Genomic DNA, 21,267 nt, shown 5'->3' with positions numbered 1-21,267 from the left:
TACTCTTAGTCTCTTTCCTCCCATTTCTCCTTCTAACATTCCCTTTAGTTGGCTGCATTTACACCATGCTTCTCTCTAACTCTCTTCTCTCTCTCTCTCTCTCTCTCTCTCTCTCTCTCTCTCTCTCTCTCTCTCTCTGCTCGTACCTCGCGCAACGGTATAGCAGCATTCGGGCGTGAGACACTCTTTCCTCTGTCTCAGTAAGGGGTGGTTGATTTGGGCGCGAAATTGCCCGACAAAATCAAATTTCATTTCGCCGAGGGCGTGTCTGGACAATCGAGCAGCCAAGTGGCCAGCGGCCAATCTGACTATCTCGTCAACCAATTTTGTCGGTGATTACTTTACTCCTCGTTGCTCATGTCCGATGACGAGCGAAGCGCGGCTTTCGACGCCGCGCGCGTTTTCCGAGCGGTCTTCGCGCTCCTGCTCGACCTTGCTTCATGATTTAAAGTCGTTTTACGAAAATTCGTTTCGTCCGACTATATTTCTCGTTCTCCTTTCTGCTCTCTCTCTCCCTCCCCCCCTCTCTCTCTCTCTCTCTCACACCCCCTGAGTAGTCGGCCGTCTTACCCGTTTCGTCGTTTATAATACAATAATCGCAGGTTGCCACGTCGAGACAAGAAACGTTTCTCTCTTTCTTTCCGCAGCCAGCCGTTTCTGTTTCTCTCACGGAATACCTGTCATCGCCACGCTTGTAATTTAAATTCTCTTTCGCGAAATTCATTTTTTCCCTTTGCCCCGCCGGATTCTAATTACGCGACGATGCCCTGAGAAGCGTATCCGCGGAAAGACATCTGTTACCCTCGAGTTTCTTTAATATCCGATTATATCGTTCCCGGATGGAAAGCTCCGAGAGGAAGAAACAATTACACGTACACGCACGCGTATCTTTTCTTCACCGCAATGAGGCTGGTTACAAAGGGAGGGAACTCGATAAACTGGATGCTCGTCAACGAATACGATATTCGTAATTAAAATAACTCGTTCGCTCGTTCTCGCTCGTTATAGTCTTGCCAAGCTTCGCGAGCTTCTTATTCCCCTTCGTGGAACCACGTACTCGCGACTCTGCCGCGTTTCACCGGAACGTGTAATCACGCGCTGGCGCGCACGCGTGAAACGATCGGGCAAATTTTCTTCGCTCCGGCCCCAAGGTAAAGCGCAAAAATTTTCTCGTCTCGCTCGCGGTTTGCCACACATGTGTGAATGTGCCCCGGGGTAGCTTCCCACGCGGCACCTGCGGAGACGAAAGCTCCGCTTATCGTGGAAAAAATCTAAGAATCTACGAAAAACGCAGTGGGAGACGCGCGTGTTCGTGTTTGTCCGTCCTTTTTTCAACTGGTGTGCCTTCTATGTGTATACATCCGTGTTTGTATATTGTGCTCGTTTCTGACTGTATACAAGAATTATTCTAGTGGATAGTACGCGTGTGCGTGCAACGAAGATCAGGTCCAAGTTTATAAGGGTTCCTGGAAGGGCGGCGACCTCCCTTGGGCCTCTTTCATCTGGACCGCGTCCTTCTCACTGTATCCCCCTTTGCCCCTTCTATCTCCTATTTTCTCTCTCTTTCCGTCCTTCCAAACGTACCCTCTCTTTTTCTCCTTCCCGTTTTTTCTCTACTCCTCCTCCCTCGTTCGTCGAGTTTCTTTTCTCACCTTTCCAGCTGAAATCCCATATCTAGCTGGCAGGCAGAGAGATACGCTCTTGTAAGTGGTCCGAATCGGACGAATTCACTTGATCCCGCGGTCTAAGCCTCCCCTGTACGTTATCGTTTTCGCGCGCGAACGATACGCGCGTTGTGTTCGTTGGTATCGATCGTTTCGATTCTGTTTGTTTTCTTTTTTTTCTTTGAGCATATGTATATGAACTAAGCAACTATTTCTATATTTCTTTGAATAATTCTCTTATTTTCTAGTAAGAATATCACAAAACTCTCGATCTTTCGTTAAAGTTTATGCAAAAATTTGAAATATCACAGCTCCGAACATAGTCGTGGTATTTTGATTGCACGGGAATATAAGTGAAAATGCGAAATGAATGAAACAAATCACGGGTCCTTCGGTTTAGAGCGTAAAAGTCGATCGGCTAGGAGCTACTGTCGAACATGGCCCGTCTCTTCGTTGGACGCGGCTGTCAGTTGGAACCTTAACGAGATTAATTAACACGCTGAACCGTAGCGGCGCGACCTGCGAAGCGTCCGACTCGAAACCGGTACAGAAGCGCGAATCCCGCCTTCGCTTCGTACAAAATAATCGAGTTTCACGAGACACCAGGCAGAGAGAGAGAGAGAGAGAGAGAGAGAAAGAGTAGAAAAAGAGAAGAAAGAGGAACGTGTGCTCTCTATGGCTTTCCGGCCTCGGGCCCCCGCGTTTCATTTGCTCGTGTCAGTCTCAAATTTCCACGTTCGACGCGTACCTACCTGGTACTTGTGCCCATCTCCTCGTTTACGTCGTTCCGTACCTGTGCCCGGTTCTCCGATTCTTTTCGGCTTCTACCTGTGCAACCGTCCACGGGACGCTCGTGAAGGGATGCAAAATCGTTAATGTACGGCTCGAATGAAGGATAATCTCCTGGAATAACTTCATCGTGCTCTCGAGTAGCCGAGTATTTTATAAAAATGTAATAGAATGAACTTGCTTTTTCAATATTCGGCTCTTCTTGTGGGTCTAATATTTTTTCACACGAGAAGAGTTTGATGATTTTTATTCGAAATTAATACTTCCATACTGTCCTAGGCTTTTAAAAAATTGAGAAAATTGAGAAAAATTTTCAGTAGGAATACAAAATGTACTGAACGACATTTCGATCTTGTCCATGGAGGTTTAGTGTTTTAGTATCTTGGAAACGTTTTATAAGGCGAACGTCGCCAATCCTTTGCCATAGGGAATTTGGAAATAAACAAAATTGGCAGTAATTTATGACTTATTAATCGTATCGACCTATTTTTAATCGCAGCCTGTTCAACGCAATTACGCGGTTCATCGACCAAATAAATTATAGTATACGCTGGAATATATATGTGTATGGTTCGTTTATCGTTAGGACAACGATTGACCTTTTGCGGTTGAATCGCACTGCCCAGCCAGATATTGGTGATATCAAACGCTGGGATCCAACTGTGCCCGCAAGGCATATCGAAATTTAGGCTAGCGTTCTCTATAAATTTCACTGCGTCCTGTAACTGAAACGCGTATCGACAGATAGGATACTATAGGTATTTATGTCATCACACTTTGCCTTTTTTAATATTTTGTCCTGCGCGATTAAAAAGATCGCTTTACCAACTGTTGGTCGCACAACTATCGATATATTGTACAATTTATAGTATGCTTAATGTAGTAGATTGCAACTGAATAACCCGTTACTTTGCGCTTCGACATATTACGCTTCGTACTTAGGTACGTAACTACGATAAAATTGAAATTTAGAGAAAAAGATTGCAAATGGTAAATAAAAATTGGACAGTGCATCTATCATGCATTTCGAGCGTCGTGCATCGCGTCTAAATTATTACCGCGAAATCGAAATATCAAGCTTCGAGTTACAAATTTAAATTCAAAGTACGAAGCTAATACTCTTACGGTAGCTGTATCTCGTAATAGCTTATAATTGTACTCAATAATAATCGTTCTCTCTGATTTCAGGTAAGTCCAGTTAAGCTCTATCCACGCTGCACGCGATTTCACCATTTCCGGTAAGTGTTCTTACCGACCGCTTCATTTGCAAACGCTTTTACCACCTAACTAGCAAAGAAAAACTAGAGAAAAAACGAAAAGAGCAGAGCGAAAAAAAAAGAAAAAAACGTAAAAAAAGGAACCAACACCGGTCGGTAGAAAAGCGGTATGCGCGGTGCGCCTGTGACGCAAAGCGTGACACATTCTTTCCCTCTCTTTTCCTCCTGGCAGCGTATACACGCCGGTGTCGTGGTTTCACGATTTCTTCGACATTCTTTGGCAGAGTAGTCGCGTATGTAGATCAGCGTCTCGGGTCAGTCGGGCCGTTGCGGTCTCTCTCGGTGTCGCGGCGTTCGCCGGACAAGGAAGCGATGCGAATACACGGATCTCTTTCTCGGGAGAAGCCTACGACGCAGTTGCTCCCGCGGTAGGTACGCGCAACTGCGTCGTCGTTCGAATAAGGATCGTAGGAAGAAGAAGGGGGAGGGAGAGAGTGCGAGCGTCGCGAGAGCGCGTTTTCAAGAACGACAGAGATAGAGAAAGGGAAAGAGACTAGTGTGCGCGCGTATGTGTGTATGTGTGCGTGTTGCTTGGAGAGAAAGAAAGAGGTCGAGAGAAAGATAGGGCGAACTGTGTGCGGAGAAGGCGATGTGGATTGAACGGGGAGAAGGAGAGAGAGAAAGAACGAGAGAGAGAGAGAGAGTGAGAACGAGAGAAAAAGAGAGGAGTGTACGCTGTGAAGTTACGGGCCAGTCACGTGGTCCCACGTTCGTCTCGCGTACCTTCTTAGTGTGGCCCTGCTTCGGACACGCGCGCGTACCTACGTGTGTACGTACGTAGATGGTGCGTGGATGTGTTGGCGTTTGGAGGGGGCGGGAGAGCTCGAAGGGAGGGGTGGTATGCGGGAAACGTTTTCCTCGGTTCCCACGGCGCGACGCCTCCCCCTTCGCTCCTCGCTTCTCGCCCTTCTGTTGCCCTCTGTCGGGCATACAGGCGCGCGCGTGCGGCCTCGTACACCTAAACCCTAGCGTGCTCACACATATACCCGTTCCAGCGAGGATCACGAATGTACATACACTGTACACGCGCTATCCCACCACCGAAAAACTGTAGCTGTCGCGCGGGGGGGGGGGGGAGGCAGCGACGCCACTGGACCGCCTGAGATGCTGCGAGGCTCGACAGCGCGCGATCTTTGGCCGCCCGTACCCATCCGAAGACGAAGAGGGCGGCGTGCTTCTTTCTAAGCGTGTGTGCGTGCGTTGCGTAGCGAACGTTAGGACCTACGAGTGGGTGTACGTCGCGACGTGCGTGCGTGTACGTTGCGTCGTCGAACCGCTGATTGCCAGGGGAAAGGGAGAAAAACGACGCTTCCTCTGTTCTCTTTTTGCAGAGACGCGCGACACCGGGATTTTGGAATCTGTCAAAGGGGCGGTGTGTGTTCGATCGAACAGAAGGAAAAAGGTAGTCTCGATACTGCGATGGATTTTTTTTGTGAATTTCAGCGTCGTTCGATGCACCGTGGTTGTTGGTGGTGTCGCGAGTCGATTTAGCGTCTGATGCAGCCTTCGTGGTTTTCGCTTAAATCGCGTCCAACATCCGTTAATTGACTTCGCCCGAAACGGAACGCACGAAACTCTGTTAAGATGGGAAGAAACGTTGATCCGAGAATTCGCCGGCAGATCGTATTTTTTTCCCCTCGTAACGGGCTCCAATTTCAGAGGAATGCGCTCGCTCGCGAGACCTTTCGAGATAAGACAGAAGGAAGAAACTCTGGCCGAGAGACTCGACTTTCGCACACCGGTCGCGGCATACCAATGGATCGTCCGATTTGCATCCTACCGATGCAACAATTGCCAAATTACAAGCGTTTCTGTATGGGAAGAAAGTCGCGATTCTCGGTGATACGTTGACCCTTCGGACGTTCTGTCAACGCGATCGCGAGCGTGCGAGTCAGGTCGTAGTTAGTGGATGGCCACGTGGTTCGAATACCGGGGCTGCAGTCCCTGCGATTGCTTCGCCGGTCGGTATTCGAGATTCGTACTCGAGCGCGTCCAGTGAGCCCACGATGATTCCAAGTCAGGCATTTCCCTCCCTGTTTCGTTCGTTCCTCCTCCTCTCGCGGCCCTTGGCCTCCGCGCTGCGTCTTGAAACCGCTGCCACATCGCATTGACGACATTCTCTCACGTGCCGGCCACTCGTGTCGCGTCCGTCGTTCCTGGTAACAAGAGAGGAAAGATCAGGGAAGAAGGCGGGAAAAATTCCACCGCGTGCTCCTTCTGTGTTTCCAGCTAGTTGAACGAAAATAATTCGCCACGTAAACCGAGAGTAAACCGGGTGAAACTAGAAGGACGTGTTTCGAAATTTTCAAACGTTAGCTAGCTACGTAGAGATACATGCAAACCTTTGTTACGATTTACCCATCGAAAAGTCCTAGCACGATAACGAACAACATAACCGATCTATCGGTCGATCGAAGAGCGTGTGCCAAGGGACGGTGATCCCTCAAGTTCCACGAACGGAGCACCTTTCCGGACGTTCCACGCGGGACGTGGAACTCCGCGATGGAATTTCGAGGAACCTCGGAACGAGAAAAGGAGGAGAGAGAAGGATAGAAGTGCGGTAGGTGGTGGGACGGTGGTTGTCGTTTGGTTCCTGGTGTTCTTACTGCATAGCCGGGTGCTCGGGTACCTACCTACTCACTCCCTCGTACCAAAAGGGCAGCACACCTTGGCTGGCCATTGGCTCTCCTCCGTCCTCTTCTCTCGTCCGAGAGAGAACGTCACGACCTCTCTGTCTTTCCCATCGTCGAGGTTCTCCTGTGTTCCACATAAATACACAAATACCCTGGCATAGCCGACTGGCGCGTATATACCGGGACCACGGCCGCATTCCACGACCCCCGCCCTTTCCCTCTCACCTCTGCCTCCGCCTTCCCTCTTTTTCCCTCTCCCACCTTCGTCTCTCTACCCTTGTGTGCCGTCACCACTACTACCACCAACAGCAACAGCAGCATCACTAACATCACTAGCACCACCATTGCCGCCACCACCACCATAACCACCACCACCGTTACCACCACCATCATCACCACCACCTCCTCCACCACCACCACCACTACCACCGTAACCACCACCAGAGTTGATCGTCACTATCGCGCCACCAGGGCCCATCTTTGGGGCCCTTTACCTCTCCCGGGACCGAGAAAGAGTCTCTCCCACCTTTCAACCGCGTGCACTGCCTCCTCTCCTCGTGCTCCTCACCCTCTGCGCGCTACCTTCTCGCCCTTTTCACTCGCTCGGCCGTTCGCTTGGTCGCTCGGTTGGACGCGAACGCGGCGCCACCGAATGCCTTCGTAGTTGCTTCTCTTCTCGCCCGACTCCTCGCCCTTACCGAGGGCTCTCCCTTCTCTATACACCTTCGTTCTTCTTCGTCCTCTTCGTCTTCTTCTTACGATTCTTCGCCTCACCCTGCTATTCGTCTTCTTTCCTCTCCCGCGTGTATGTGACGAGACACACACGTAAGAAGTCGCTACAGGTTTCTGTGTGGCATACACCGACCTGTAGGAATATTTTGTTTACCTCGCTCACCTAGTCCTTTGAATTCTGCGCCGGCAACGTTCTTCTTCCTCCTCCTTGGTTTCTTCCAGCCTCTTCCTCTTAATTCCGTGACGTTCTTCTCTGGACGAACCAAGGACTCTTCGCTATGCATAAAGCTATTCCTTGAATCGAAGCTGATTCGACCGTAAGCCGTTTCCATCGCTTCACCCGTTTTCGTCCTCTCGTACACTCCTCGAGTTCTATTCTTTTTCACTCTACGCGTGTCTTATGATTTTACATACCTGTGTATATTCTTGGACAGTGTACCGATTAGAGGAACGTTTCCGGTCTACTCTGTTTGCTACGGGATCATGGGCCTCGAAAGGTGCTTGGTTAAACACCGATACTCGGAGAAATTGAAACGGAATTAGTCAGACCAGTTACCTAACGCTCTCCGCTGCGAGTAGAAATTCCGCTGGTGGCGAACGTGAAGTCTGTGTTTATTCAAACCAGCGGTTCCCATGCTGAACGATGCCGCCGAGGCGTAAGAAAGAACAAAACTTTGACAAAAGCGAAGTTCCTGGGATGAGTGGACTATAATTTTAATTGGTCTACCGACCGAATTTTCGCACTCTAGTCGCCTAACCGTGTCAATGAGAAAAAGTAAAGGAAAGCGTCTTAGCGAAAAATACCTCGCTGAAAACGATCGAATGTCCGTTTCCCGTGTCATTCTTTGATTTTTACACTAGTCGTTAGTGTCTGCATTTTTCAATAATTATACTACAATCAATGTTCTTTGTAGCAACATACGAGTAACATGTCATTTTGATTGGCTTGATTGATGCAATAAAACCATCGCAATATCGGTACTCTAACCGTTTTAACGGTAAAGAATCAAGTATCGGTCTTATCCTTCATCGTTTAAAACATTCTCTTCAGGAAACTTTAGGTTCGCTCGATCAAGCAGTGTCTCGGAATTTTCGGCGTCGTTCACAAAAAGAACGTCCAAAAATCACCGCAAGTTTGTCGTCTTTTGAAATGGTGCCCCTAGCAGCAGGGAAGCAATCAACGGTGCACCTTTCGTACGATTAACGGCAAAGGCATCCGCTGCTTTATCGCAGTTCCTTCGACACTTTTATCTGCGTTCTCACGCTCAGATTTTTCGAGGGTAAAGAAAAGAAGAAAAAAAAAAAAAAAAAAAAAAAGAAAGAAGAGGAAAGGAAAAAAACACGCGTTCGACCCTCTCGCGCGTCGTTGACCGTGGTCTGTATCGGTACGAAACGAAAAGGAACGAAGGGGGCGATCGGTGTTGGAACACCGACTCCACGCATACATCGACAGTGGGCCGCTGGCAAACGGAGTCCGTTTTCGTAAAAGCATGCACTTATTCCCAGCATCTCGAGAGGTTCTCTCTTCCCGGGCTGGGCAACAACAGAGAAAGGGAAAAGGGAAAGAGAAGGATATACGAGCAGAGGCTCCCGAATGAGATATATAGCACTGAGCAACAAATGAGGTCCTTCCGAGAATCGGGCCACCGACACAGTGCCCGAAACGCACGAGGGGGTGAGAACCACCCCGGTCGGTTCTTTTCTACGCGATGGCTACGAACGATCTCGCCGTTTGTTTCTTGTCGTCCCTGGCTTCTTTTTTCTTTGCTTCCTTTATCTCTGTTCCAGGTTTCGGTAACCTGCTTCGGAATTATCTCATTTTCGTTTTCCCTCCTTGCCTGTAAATAGGCTTGTCTTCGAGATCTTTGACGTGTTCTTATCTCTATTTTATTTTTTTTTTTGTTTCTACAATTTTCCACATACAACAAAGAGAGAAAGACGGAGAGAGAATATTATCGAATATTGAAATCTCAAAATTATTGAGTATTTCTCTTTCTTTGTACGGTAAGGAGCAAAGAATCGCTCGCTGTCTCGTGTCGATCAAGTAGAGTTAAAAATGGCACCTGTTGCCTGGACCAAAAATTCCCAACAGGAACAACGAGACGTGTAAGCTGTTTCGTTCGACGAAGGTTCGTCGACATCGCTGGGGAAACCTGCGTCGATGCTTCAACTTGCATCCCCCTCTGGCCTGGTGTAAGAGGGGGCGAAAGGGGAATGGTAAAGGCGGTGAACCGCCTGGCGCCATAGCGAGCGCACCACCCCCTCGGCCCTCTTCCTCTCTCTCCTTCGGGGTCCCCTGGACCACCACGAGTCACGTGACCGTCTGCATTCTGTGTTTTCTGTGAATGACTGGGCCCACGGACCAATCGCAGCCTTGCCGATAGAGGCAAGCCTTAGGCGCGGAGGCGCGACAAGAAGAAGCGGAAAGCGGAGCGCGAGAAGGAGGGAAAGAGGGCAGAGCGCCGCTCCGAAACGTGGGGGCGCGCGAGCGCGCGGTTTCTTGGCTTTTGCAGGTCCAAACTGGGCTTGGAATTTCTTCCGAGGATACCTCGAAACGTTCCACTTCTACCTCGTGCTCGCTGTCTGCTTCTTTTCGCGCCATCGTGTCCTCTCGCGAAACTCACTTACCTACGCGCAATCCAATCTGCGATCGCGTGACCCACGAACCGTAAGAACTCTGGTGCACTCCTTCAGAGTGGACTAATTGTTCAATTTATGTTTCGCTGCATACGTTACGATATCAAGGAATAAAATTTACGAACAACCTCCTTTTTCCCGCCGTTTGTTAGGGCTACTTTCTGTATTTATGAAAAACGTATAGCTAGTTTAATGGATGCGAGAGTTGTAAATCCGTTTTGGAGCGTAACGCGGACCTTGATAGAAACGACGCAGGAGAAGAAACATCGGAGGATTTTTTCGGAAAGCAGATACATCGACAGCGTGGAATAGGAGCGCCGCGTGACCTGTGCCGGTTCTCGGAAAGGCGGATGCTCCTTTCGAAAATGTAAATGCAGGCGCCGAGTCGACCACGCTCGTCCGTGTGTCTTTTGTACGAGTATTCTCTCCGCCACCAAAAACCAGAAGAAAGAAGCAAAAAAAAAAAAAAAATAGGCATACACAGAAAATCAGAGAGCCGCGATCTTTCCTCGTTTCTCGTCGTTTCCTTTATTTCTCTCGAGACCAGAAGTTTAACGAGTGGCGACTCGAATCGACCGGTGGAAAAGGAGCGAAGCGAGGGATAAAAAAGGGGGGAAAATGGACAGCTTCTAAATCGGCGAGTTTAGTAGCCGTGCGTCAAATTTACGCCGCAATTTGCGCCTCGAACAATTTAGCCGGGACGATGAAGCGCGTCCCGACGAAATTTTTCTCGGGCCACGCCGCTGCGCTCGCGCGCGATGCCATTAATTCCCGACCATAAATTCCCCTGTTTCTCTCCCGTGGAACGTGCGAGAGACACGTTCGAGAGAGCAGAGAGAGAGAGAGAGACGAACAGCCGTTGAGAAACACGGAGACGGCTTTACCTTCCTGCCTAGGATTATCTTAAATATTATGACTACCCTCTTACCCTGGCGCGGCACACAAGCAGCACGAACGGAACGACGCGTGGGAATTTTACCGGTACTACGGACCGGCGAGTTTTACCCTTGAAAGTGGATCTTCATCTTCCCTTCGCCAACGATGTCAAAGGAATCGAACGATCCATTGCGCACAAGTTTCGGCAGATGGACGAATATCGGTATTTTTACAGTGGAAAATCTACGATAGCTGATCGATGTTGTAAATATTCCAAGTATTGGTAGTGACCCGCCCAATGACAAAGTAATGATATCGCTTTATGTTGAAGTAATTACCTGTAGGAGAACTCTACGTCTTTTTGTTTTGTATACCCGTGACCCGGACATCGTCGTTACGAGGAAAATAGGATTTAGTGAAGTAAAAAAAATAAAAAAAAAAGGAGAGGTTCTTATTATTGCGTCCTTGAATATGTATGTTGTTTTGGATTATAAGGTTCGGAAACAAAAGTGCTATAAATAGATTCTTATTGCTGTTTGTAGTAACTTTCAGCTACAGTTACACACCAAGATTAATTTTTTCGTAATGTCCTTTGTTGTAAATGTACCAACGTGGTGCTTCCTATGGCCTTTTATTGTACACCTGTATTATACCTGTAATTTATAATTATACTTACTTCAATATATATTTCTATTTTACAAATTGATCCACGCGTTCCTCTATCGGATAACCTCAACACTTTATCAGTGTGAAGTTATTTAACTTGAAATACGTAGGAAAAAGATCAGGAATACATTTGGCTGAATCTTTTTATTTCGATGTTGGTTTATGATCAAAACGGAATATTTTAATATAAAACAGCCAGTAGTAAAAAAGGTCCGATGTAAATATTTTCATACCGTGGCAAGCGATATTTTTGAAGTTACGTAGTTTCGAAGCTGGAAAAGTCAAATAAAGAGACAAGTTTTTCGCGTTCTTTGCATTTTTCTTCGTCTTCGTATCTTTTCAAGCTTCAAATTATTTGACGTTATATCGTCCGAATTCAGATAATTCGACCAATCTGTATGGATCTTCGGCTTCCATCGTTTGTCATATCTAACAATATAATTCACCTTATCGCATAGCGTTCGTACAAGTGTAAGAAGCTGTTCGAAGGAAACGAAAAAGAAAGGACGCGAATCTATGGCTTTCGAATTCTTCGAACTGTGGAACACGATCCATCCTCTGTTTCTTAAGAAAGTAAAACCACTCTGCCTGGCCAAGTACATATTTCTTTCTCTATTTTTTTTATCCTTGACTTTTCCACGATACACGAAGAAAGATTTAAACAGTGGGTAAAAATTTCTTCCGAAAACGTGTCTGGTGTTTCTCCCTCGAATGCAACGAAAGATAGGCAAGGAGGAAACGGCAAAGAACGCCGGAGAAACGAGAAAAGGGCCTTTGGGAGGAAAAGGGACGGGCGTACTCGAGGGGCCCATCGATTCCAGGAACCTTGGGGTAGGTCTTTTCGGGAAAAAATGTGTTGTGCTATAAAGCATGCACCGGGTCCTGGGAAAAAGAAAAAAGACGGCGTGGGACATTTTTCCAGCACGTAACTTTCTATATGTGTGTGTGTTCTATTGGCTAGCCGAAAGACAGGAAAAGAAAGAAAAGAGAGAGCCGATAATACGATGTTGGACGAATGAATGGCCAAAGGGGGCAGGAATAAGAAGGGTACGGAGAAAGTCGTCGAAATGGAACGAAGCCTCTCGGAAATTTATGTTGAAGTCCGCGTTTCTCGGAAACTCATTGTCGATTCCTCATATGTATGCGGACGATTCGTCTCGTTCTCGTCGTGGCGGCCGGTTTTCGACGATCGCGTACGCCGGTATGCCTCCGCTACGTGAGAAAAACTCGAATGCGAAACAATTTATTCATCCGCGTGAGAGTTACCGTCTGCCGGTGGAGAACGCCAAGATTTCTCACGAAACCGAGCCGCGAGCTCGTGTTCTCGCGTTATCAGCTTCTATCGAGATCCGCGATACGTATCTCGCACACTCTGTGGATGGACGGATATCCAGGAAACAGCGGAACGAAACGACAGAATTCCATCGATTAAATAGTCTTTGATCCTTGTTCTGACTGTCTCGGAGGTGTAGGTCGATCGAAAGTTTAGACACCGCGAAATTAGGCGCCTGTGGCTCTGGACATCTCTAATACACGAACGAGTTGCTTACAATTTTAACGAAATGATAATGAAGCGATACATATTTATTCCAAGGTATCGATGAGTGAGAATAGATTCGAGGAATGCCGATGTAGGCTAACAATGTACGAAGTTGACTGCGCGTGAAAGAGATGCGGTTGAGATATGCGGGAGTTCGGAGTTGGTCTTATTGTTAGATGAGAGCATTTACCATCGTTCGTCGTAGTATTGTTTAAAAAACTATTCCTTACTTACTACAATTAATAATTTCCCACATTAATCGCAATTATCCTTCCAAGAACAGAGCTGGCGACCGCTACTCGTCAAACGCCGGTGCATGGCGGGTTGCCCGAAGTCAGGCGCTTAAACCAAGCGTTTACAAACATCCTCTCCGCTCCGAAATAAAACGAGATCGAACATACGTTCGTTGAATAAAAACGATTTCTGTCTTCGTTATCTACTATTCCACTCGATTTATCGATCGATGAATTCTAAAGCAACGTTTTATTCGTCAATCAACGAGCAACGTTCGAAAAATCATGGAACAGAGATTTGTCCTAAGACTGTGAGCGTAAACTCGAGCTGGCAGAAGCTCGACCACCTACTCGTACAGTTGTCACAAGACCACCTCGTTAGCGATATACGCGAAGGTCGGTCATAAAAAAGTGAGAAACCCGAGAGGCAACGGTGTTCGTGCTCGTTGTTCGATCGAAGGAGGACTAGCGCGATGGACTCGGTCTCGTCGATTCTCGGAAGGTCCCCCAACGAAATTCGAAGGTGCCGCGCTACGACCTCGGGCAAATGGAGATTTCGTGTGTCTTGACCTTCGTCAAGGGAGGAGCCAGCAGCTACGGCAGCTAGAGAGCGAGAAAAATAACGAAGAGGAGGATAGCACAGTATGCGAAGAGAGACGCAGAACACAGGGTCGAAAGCTCGTTGCGAAAAGGAAAAAGGTATCGGTCGTCGCGTCGCGGCGCTCCTACACCGGCCGGCGTCTAACCTTCGGCGAACGCGCAATCTCCTTCGAAGAAAACAGTATCGATTAAGAGAGCCTTCGTCCTTCTCTCTCTCTCTCTCTCTCTCTCCCTCCCTCCCTCTCTCTCGCGAGTCGTCCCAACATCGAAGGAGGAAAGATAGAGGACAGACACGAGCAAAGAGAGGAGAGCCTGGCAAACAGGGAGAAAGAACTTTCTTGCTTTCACTGCGCACAGACCAAACGAATTCCTGGGGATCCGCGAGACCTTTGAGATTCCGGGCACGAGAGGGCTACGGAATCAAATATTTCTCCGTTTGGATTTCATCCGATAGAGAGATAAATCTTCGTCGTTGGTTATATTAGGAATGTAAAAGGAAACGAACGAGAAGACGAACGCACGATGAACTCTCTCGAACGAGCAACCTCTTCCTCTTTTATCTTTTTGGGTTAAAAACGCGGTTACCTACGCTTTCATAAGTCCTTGTTTCGACCTGTACGAGGTGTGTCGTAGTCGTGGTAGCGATCAGCTAATGTCCAGAACGCAACATCCGCAGCTACGTTCCGCGTGTAAGCTTCTTCCGTTTCTTCTTCTTCTTCTCTCGTTTTGCTTTAAAAACATGATTACCTTTTCTTCTACAAGTCTCTGTTTCGACCTGTACACCAATTTATCGTTTCGTAGCGGTGATGACGGTACGTCCACGGGAATGCAACGGACATGGCCATCTCTCGCGGCGGTAATCATCGTCGTTAGTGATCCGCGACGCGTGGCCGCCGCGCCCGTACGAATGCCAGAGAAAATTTGGCCGCGAGCCTGTGCATGGCCCGCGGAGTGTTAACGCAGCGCGCGCGAAGGGTACGTCTCTCTCGGTGATGGTGGTGTGTGGTGAGAGAGCAGTTGCCCGGGGTTGAGACGAAAAGACAGAGGAGAGAGTGAAATAAAAAAAGGGGGGAGGGGAAGAAGGAGTTGGGGGACGCAGAGGGCGAGAGGGAGAGAAACGACGAGGCCGATTGGAAGGTGAAGATAAAGGGCTACGAAGCGGCGGCACAACCAAAGAGTAGAAGCCGTAAGAGGTTCTGTGCTGCTTCTTCGACGAGGAGAGAGAAAAAGGAGAGCCACACCGTGCATGGAAAAATAAAATGAAAAGAAACGAGAGACAAAGAGAGAAGAAGGGAATATGAAGTGAAGAGACGGTGGAACGAAGAGGTGATGCTGGCTGAAACGCGATGGAGGGAGAGAAAACGAAACACGAAGAGAGATCGAACGAAGTCTGGCCCTGTTGGTATCTTGGCCAGGATCGCCGAGCTTCGGGGCCTTATTGTGTTGTATCGCCTCGGGGGCCCCGAAGGTGAAACACGGGGCTTCGTTCCGTCGAATCTACCCCTAGTTATACACCATGTTATGATACGCTTCTAACGACCGTGAGATGCCGATGATGAGAGGCGGTTTTACGCTCTCTGGCCCCTCTCTCCTTTTATCTCTAAAATACGACGGGGCCTTGTGGCCCCGATGATCCTGTCACGACAACGGCGTCGTCGACTTCACGATTTTCATCGGGTAACACACAAAGAGGGGTGGTCATCCGCCTCCGTTCTTTCCTTTCTTTCTTCTTCCCTTCCTCTCTTCCTTTCTTCCTTCTTCTCTTCGTCTATTCGTTGGTTTCGTAAATTCCTATCTTAGAAATTTTTCACATCATCGTTTTATTACGCCCAATTATAACTCGAGTTCCGAAAACGATCGTGTGCTTTCCTTAGTTCAGACACACTGTGGTCTTTTCGCTAAATTGCGTCGTAGATTTCATCCACACCGGTCCACGTCGAATATCCCGTACATTGACAAGGTAAACGGGTTCCTTTGCCCTCGACTAATACCTCGTCCGTGATAATTGACGATCGGACGGTTCTGCGTCGTGGCAGCGGCATATGTAGCGGTACGCTTGTTTATCCTCGACGGAAAAAGAAGGGAACGAAAAAAAATGACGAGGAAGGGAAAATAAGAGGAAGAAGAAAGGCGGCTTGGAAGAGTAAAAGCACCTGAGTGTCCAGGCAGGCGACGCCTAGTCTGCCTCGGGTAACCTCGACACGTATATTAACATATTAGACCAGCAATGACCAGTCGGCTAACGATCTCTCCGACGAGTTCGTACGAGTCACGCGGAATCTACTCGACCGTGAATCCCAATCTCTTCGTTTGAACTCGCAAGACTAATAACCTCGGAACTCGTGTTGACCCTTGCCGGATGAAACCTGGCTCATTTTCGTCGCTAGCATCGAGCGTTTTTATTTTACGGTAGTACGACGCTTGATTTGAATGAAATTTTAGTTTGCTACTCGATTAAGCGAACTCGTAGAAACGAAGGCCGAAAGGAAACGAATCTCTCGCTTATCTGGACGTTGACTTTCATTACGATACACGGCTGAAGTGTCGTAAGTAGCAAAAAGCTAATCGGTAAACCTTTAATTTGTACGAACTCCAATTACGTACGGTTACAGGCGAGGAACACGATAAATTACATTGTCCATCTTTTACGAAATTTTACATTGAAAATATTTGGTCCTTTGATGTTGAAATTAAACGCGTATCTTCGTTGGCTTCTTGAACATTTAGCGATAAACGATATATTATTCGTTTTTGCTGTTGTATGTAAACGCGAAATGCTTGCGCGAATGAAAACCGAGTCGAATCTCCGTATTCCAAGAATTCAACGATAAAATGAACAAATATCTAAATTCACGCGGCATGTTCGAGACGTATCTAATCGTATTTGAATCGACGACTGAGACAATTTTCCGCGAAACAGCGATAGCGTTTGTAGAAGCGAACTGTGCCATCGAACGATCATCCGAGGAACAGGGATAAGCGGTACCGTAGGTCCGGCTCTGCGCAGGCCGTGGGGTTGGTGGACATTCCAGAGACCCCAGGTAGCATTAAAGGAATGCAGATAGGATGAATGAGGTGGTCCATGCCACTGCCGACGGATGCATAGGAGTGAATCCTCTCTGCCCCCCCCCCTTCTTTCTTCTTCCTTCGTTCCCCCTTCTTGTCGAGCAGTTCGAGAGAAGGACGGAAGAGACGAGCGAGAGATGAGAATAAAAGGGAGACACAGTATCGAACGGATCGGTGAGCGCGCAACAGAGAAACAACGAACGAAGGGAGAGACGAAGGGAGAGAAGAAGGAATGGGAAACCGAGGCGCATTCCACGTTACCGCGATAATTAACGGCTATATTCCAACCCTATCCCACGGGACGATCCTCGCGAAGCAGGAACGAGAGTGGGGAATGCAAAGAGAGGGGAGGAACAGAGAGAAAGAGCGAGCATTTGAATAAAAGGCGCGAGTACATGAGTTTCCTTTAATCAAGGGGATTCTTCCGCGGTAGCCTGGAGAAACTCCGCGTCGAGAGAATTCCTTTCCCGAGCTCTTGCCCGGCACAAGAATGCACCGGGATGAGTTCTTTCACCCTCTTTTCCACGAGCACGCTCGAAACACGCGTGGCGCGCTACGTTGCCCAAATTCCACGGATCCTAGTTAGCCCGCGTTCTTCCTTCTCTTTTCCTTCCTTTTCACCTGCTTTCTCTTTCACTTTCTTTCTTCTCTTTCTGTCTGCAAGGGAGGATTCTTTGTCAAGAGTTGCTCGTTGCCAATGTTTTACGTTAGACAGAGCAAGTAAGATGCTTGTTCGTCGATGTTAGAAAAATAAGGAGGTCCGTGTAGAATGTAGAAAAAGTGCTCCGAGGTTACTCGTGACGACGAAAAATCGTAGATATGAATGGCGAGGGCTATCGTTCAGCCGATACTGGGTCACCGACTGATAATCACGGTCGTTAACTTAACAGAAGGAAAGAGAGGGAAGATACATGCAGAGAGAAGTGGAAAATAAAGCAAGCAACGATGTACATGTATGTAATATCGGTAACGCGCGGCATCGTCTAACGAGTTTCTGTTTAACTCACCGTATACCGTAACTCTTTCTCTACGGTGATGGAAAAAAATTAACGCGATCCCGATAACGAAACGTCGCGATCGGGAGAAGGGATCGTAAAACGATTATGTAACGATCGATCGGTACGTGACGTAATACTCAGCAGGAAGGCAGAGTTCGAGCTCGATATCGCCAGGGTGAATAATCTGTGACACGTGTGTCGACCGTGGTTTCATGGAAACACTCTTCTCTCCTCTTAGAGGAACGCGCTACTTTCATTGCCACGTTTTTCCGTGGCCGCGCCTATGCGTATAATATCGACACACCGAGACTTTCCGATAACCGATCGCGTCTGCTATACGATATATACAGAAACATTCCTCGGTTCGTTGGGTGCTCTTCTCTCTTCCCTATTTTTTTTCTTCTTTTTTCTTTCTTTTTCTTTCACGTCACACTGGTGGTGCCACAGAGTAGAGAGAAGCGTGGTGTGTCGTTTCTTTACCAATCTCTCGCTTTTTTCCACGTTTTCACTCTTCCGTTTCGATTTCGTTCTTTTTCTACGTTCCGTGGCACGTCTCTCGTATCTACGCGCTTCTTTTCCTCCGGCGATAAGCGCGAGGGAGGAGAGGAGCAGGGTACACATGGAAGAAGAAGCAGCGAAGAGAGGAAGCGCGGCGGCGCAGAGAGGGAACGGGTGACGCGCATTCTGCTTCCTCGGTCGATGTTTCGAAATACTCGGGCTTTCATTCATGAGCACGCCACGACGGAAACGAGTCACTCTCCGTCTCTATCCCCCGGCTGTGTAACCGAGACACGAGTCGTCCGTCTCTCTCCTGCTCGATTCAACGGAGTGATCAATGGTCGTTATCGCGGCGGATAATTTTCTAGGGCCGATAAAGAGGCGCCAGCATTTTTCACGATCGACAGCAAAGCAAACGTAGCCGCACGCGTGCTGCTCGTGTTACAAAGTGTCGTCGTCTCCTGCAGCGATGGTTCTCGCGTTTCCTCGGCATTGTGCGTATCGAGAAGAGCGAGCGATTGCGGTCGCGTGTAAATTAGGGAAACGATAGCGCTGCCGCTCGTCTCGTATCGCGGTTAGAAACGATGCTCCGATACGAGAACAGAGAGAGACTGTTATCTCTGGTGGAAATTTATGTATGCGTACGTCGCGCGTATTCCGGAATTCGGTAATCGGTTTTTCGGGGTTAAACTGGACGGTGCGCGGGGTCAGGAATATTCGCGACCTCTATGACGCTTCGAAATGACCAATCGAACGATTGTTTGGGGAAGATAAACGGTCCGGCCGAAATTCCGATCGATATTGGCGCGTTACGCGTACTTTATGAACGAAACCTAAATATTTCTCGGAGACCGTCGTCGTCGTGTCCAGCGATCGTTCCGTTTCAAATGGTCGCTGGAGGTCGATAGGTCGCACTGCCTCGTCACGAAATACAATCGCTAGGACGGATCGCATCGATCCACTCCCTTTCTCAGACCGTACCGCCGCTCTTTTCTTCTATTTTTTTCTCTTTTCCCACAGTCGACTTTCCTTTTCCCTCGCGCTACAAACCTCGTCCACGATCGTCGTTTAGATCGATCGCTCGAACATCGAATTCCAGGCCCGCGCCGCCTGTGGGACGACCTAGAAAACACGACGCCGCCAGGCCTACCGCAGGGGCCCCTCGTGGAAAATTTTTCATTAAGCCTTTCTCTCCTATACCTGGCGCCTGCGCCTAATCCGAATACCTTTACCCTACCCTTCTTACCTCGTTTTACCCACCATTCGTCTCTCGCCCTCTCCCTCTCTTCTCTCTCTCTTTCTCTCTCTTTCCTTCTCCCTCTCCCTCTCTTTCACCGTTCCACGCCGTCATCCTTTTCTCTTTCTCGTTCTTCTCGTTCCTACGTCTATGAATGGGATTCTTTCGAGCCGCGTTTTACCAACACGCACACAATCTCGCGTGACACGCGCGCGCTGCCTCTCTCTCTCTCTCTCTCTCTCTCTCTTTCTCTCTTTCTCTTTGGTGCGTACACTTACAATCAGAAATACGTATACTCGTACAGAGTCACACACACAGACTTCTACAGAGTGTAAGTACGTGTACACCGCGACACAAAACGTAGTCACTCCCTGCTTCTGGCTGCTCGACTACTCTCCTCTCCTCTCCTCTCCTCTCCTCCTGCCCCTGCTCGCGACTTCACGACCGAGTAACGCGTTTTCTGTTGATCGTACGTATGCCGACGACGAGCACCTTCACGCATTCCAACCTACTACCATGACGAAATTCAAGACGAGTCGTCGGCCTGATAGCTCCGTTTCTCGGTCTCTGTGTGTCGACCACAGAGCAAACTTAGCACCCAGAAGACGGTTAGCTAGAGGGGGACCCGTTTTTCCGAGTTCCAGCGACCGACGTTGATTCAAGAAACTCTTAAGTGGTCCCATTTAAGACCACCACGACGCGGACCTACATAAATATAATACCGCTGGTAGCTGGCGTTTCGAAAAATAGGGCGGATTGGAAAGACCGTTTCATAGACACGATTTTTCCTCTGCGCAACATCTGCGCACCAATATTAAGTTGTCCGAAAAGTGTCTTTCTTTTACAGACACGTCTTTTACAACGACGCATCTTTATACAAACATGAAAGCTAATCTGTCGAACGTTGTAATCCTTATCTTGATAGAACAAAATAGATCATACGTAATTCGATAAAATAATATAAAACGGAAAATGTGCATCCATTATTTCCTTATAAAACGAAAGAAACTTTTCGGACGACCTAATACTTTTGGTTACGCACACCCAGGATCTCGCAAAAATTTCCTATCGGTGTTGGATGTTTGTTATTAACCAAATGTACTCGTAAGAATAATTTATACGGATGTAGTCACTACATGTGTTAATTACTCGTAAACTATTTGTTATACGAAAGAATATGCGAAACAAAAGTAGTACGATATCAACGGAGGTTTCAGTACGCTAACTGGTTTTCATAAAAACACAAATTATTACCGTTATTACTGTAATTTAGTATAATTTATGTGACTAAGCTACAACACTCATCCTGTATATTCCGATCGTTGCGACAGTTCTTCGAAACATCCACTGTAACCACGTGCTTACGATGTACATCGTACGCGCCTGACGATTATGGAATCTTTCAGATTCTGAATTTTTTTTCGTCTTTTATCCTTGTTGCCCGTCGTAACGGCGCAACGAAATAGTTTCGCCGGAAGATTTTATTCGGTTCGCGGAAGTAAAGCGAAAACGTTGGAGGTCTGTCTATTATGTGATAGGTTTATCACCGCTGGACCACTTCCGCATCCGCTGACATGGTTTGAACTGGCGCAAATTTCCCAGCGATACGCGGCCAACTCTGGAATGTCCCCTTATCGATCATACGCGTGTCGTTCGCGGATCCTACATAATCACGTGGCCTGAACCGCTGCACGTATTCTCGGATTCCCCGCTGGCAAATTAATCGTAGGCGCATAGTTTGTTTTTCTGTGGAATTGACCGATCGATCGGTGGTCGGAAATGGTATTTCCTCGTCGCCGCTACGACCATCGAGAAACTTTT

General features: G+C 48.0%; 1 protein-coding gene across 10 annotated transcripts in view; it reads left to right on the top strand.

Moving 5' to 3' along the window:
- The window catches only part of LOC138186321 (serine/threonine-protein phosphatase 4 regulatory subunit 1), a 148,221-nt gene that overhangs the window by 62,609 nt on the left and 64,345 nt on the right, over nt 1-21,267 (top strand). For 4 of the 10 annotated variants that reach the window (XM_069126103.1, XM_069126121.1, XM_069126112.1 and 1 more), the window contains exon 3: nt 5,062-5,132. The exons of the other annotated variants lie outside the window; for them this stretch is intronic. In XM_069126103.1, the coding sequence (XP_068982204.1) occupies nt 5,062-5,132 (71 nt within the window). The remainder of the gene's footprint in view (nt 1-5,061; nt 5,133-21,267) is intronic. 10 annotated transcript variants of the gene reach the window in all.

This window comes from Bombus flavifrons, chromosome 1, assembly GCF_040668555.2.
Source record: "Bombus flavifrons isolate JBK064 chromosome 1, iyBomFlav1_principal, whole genome shotgun sequence".
NCBI lineage: Eukaryota > Metazoa > Arthropoda > Insecta > Hymenoptera > Apidae > Bombus > Bombus flavifrons.
This window is presented reverse-complemented; position numbering and strand designations above follow the sequence as displayed.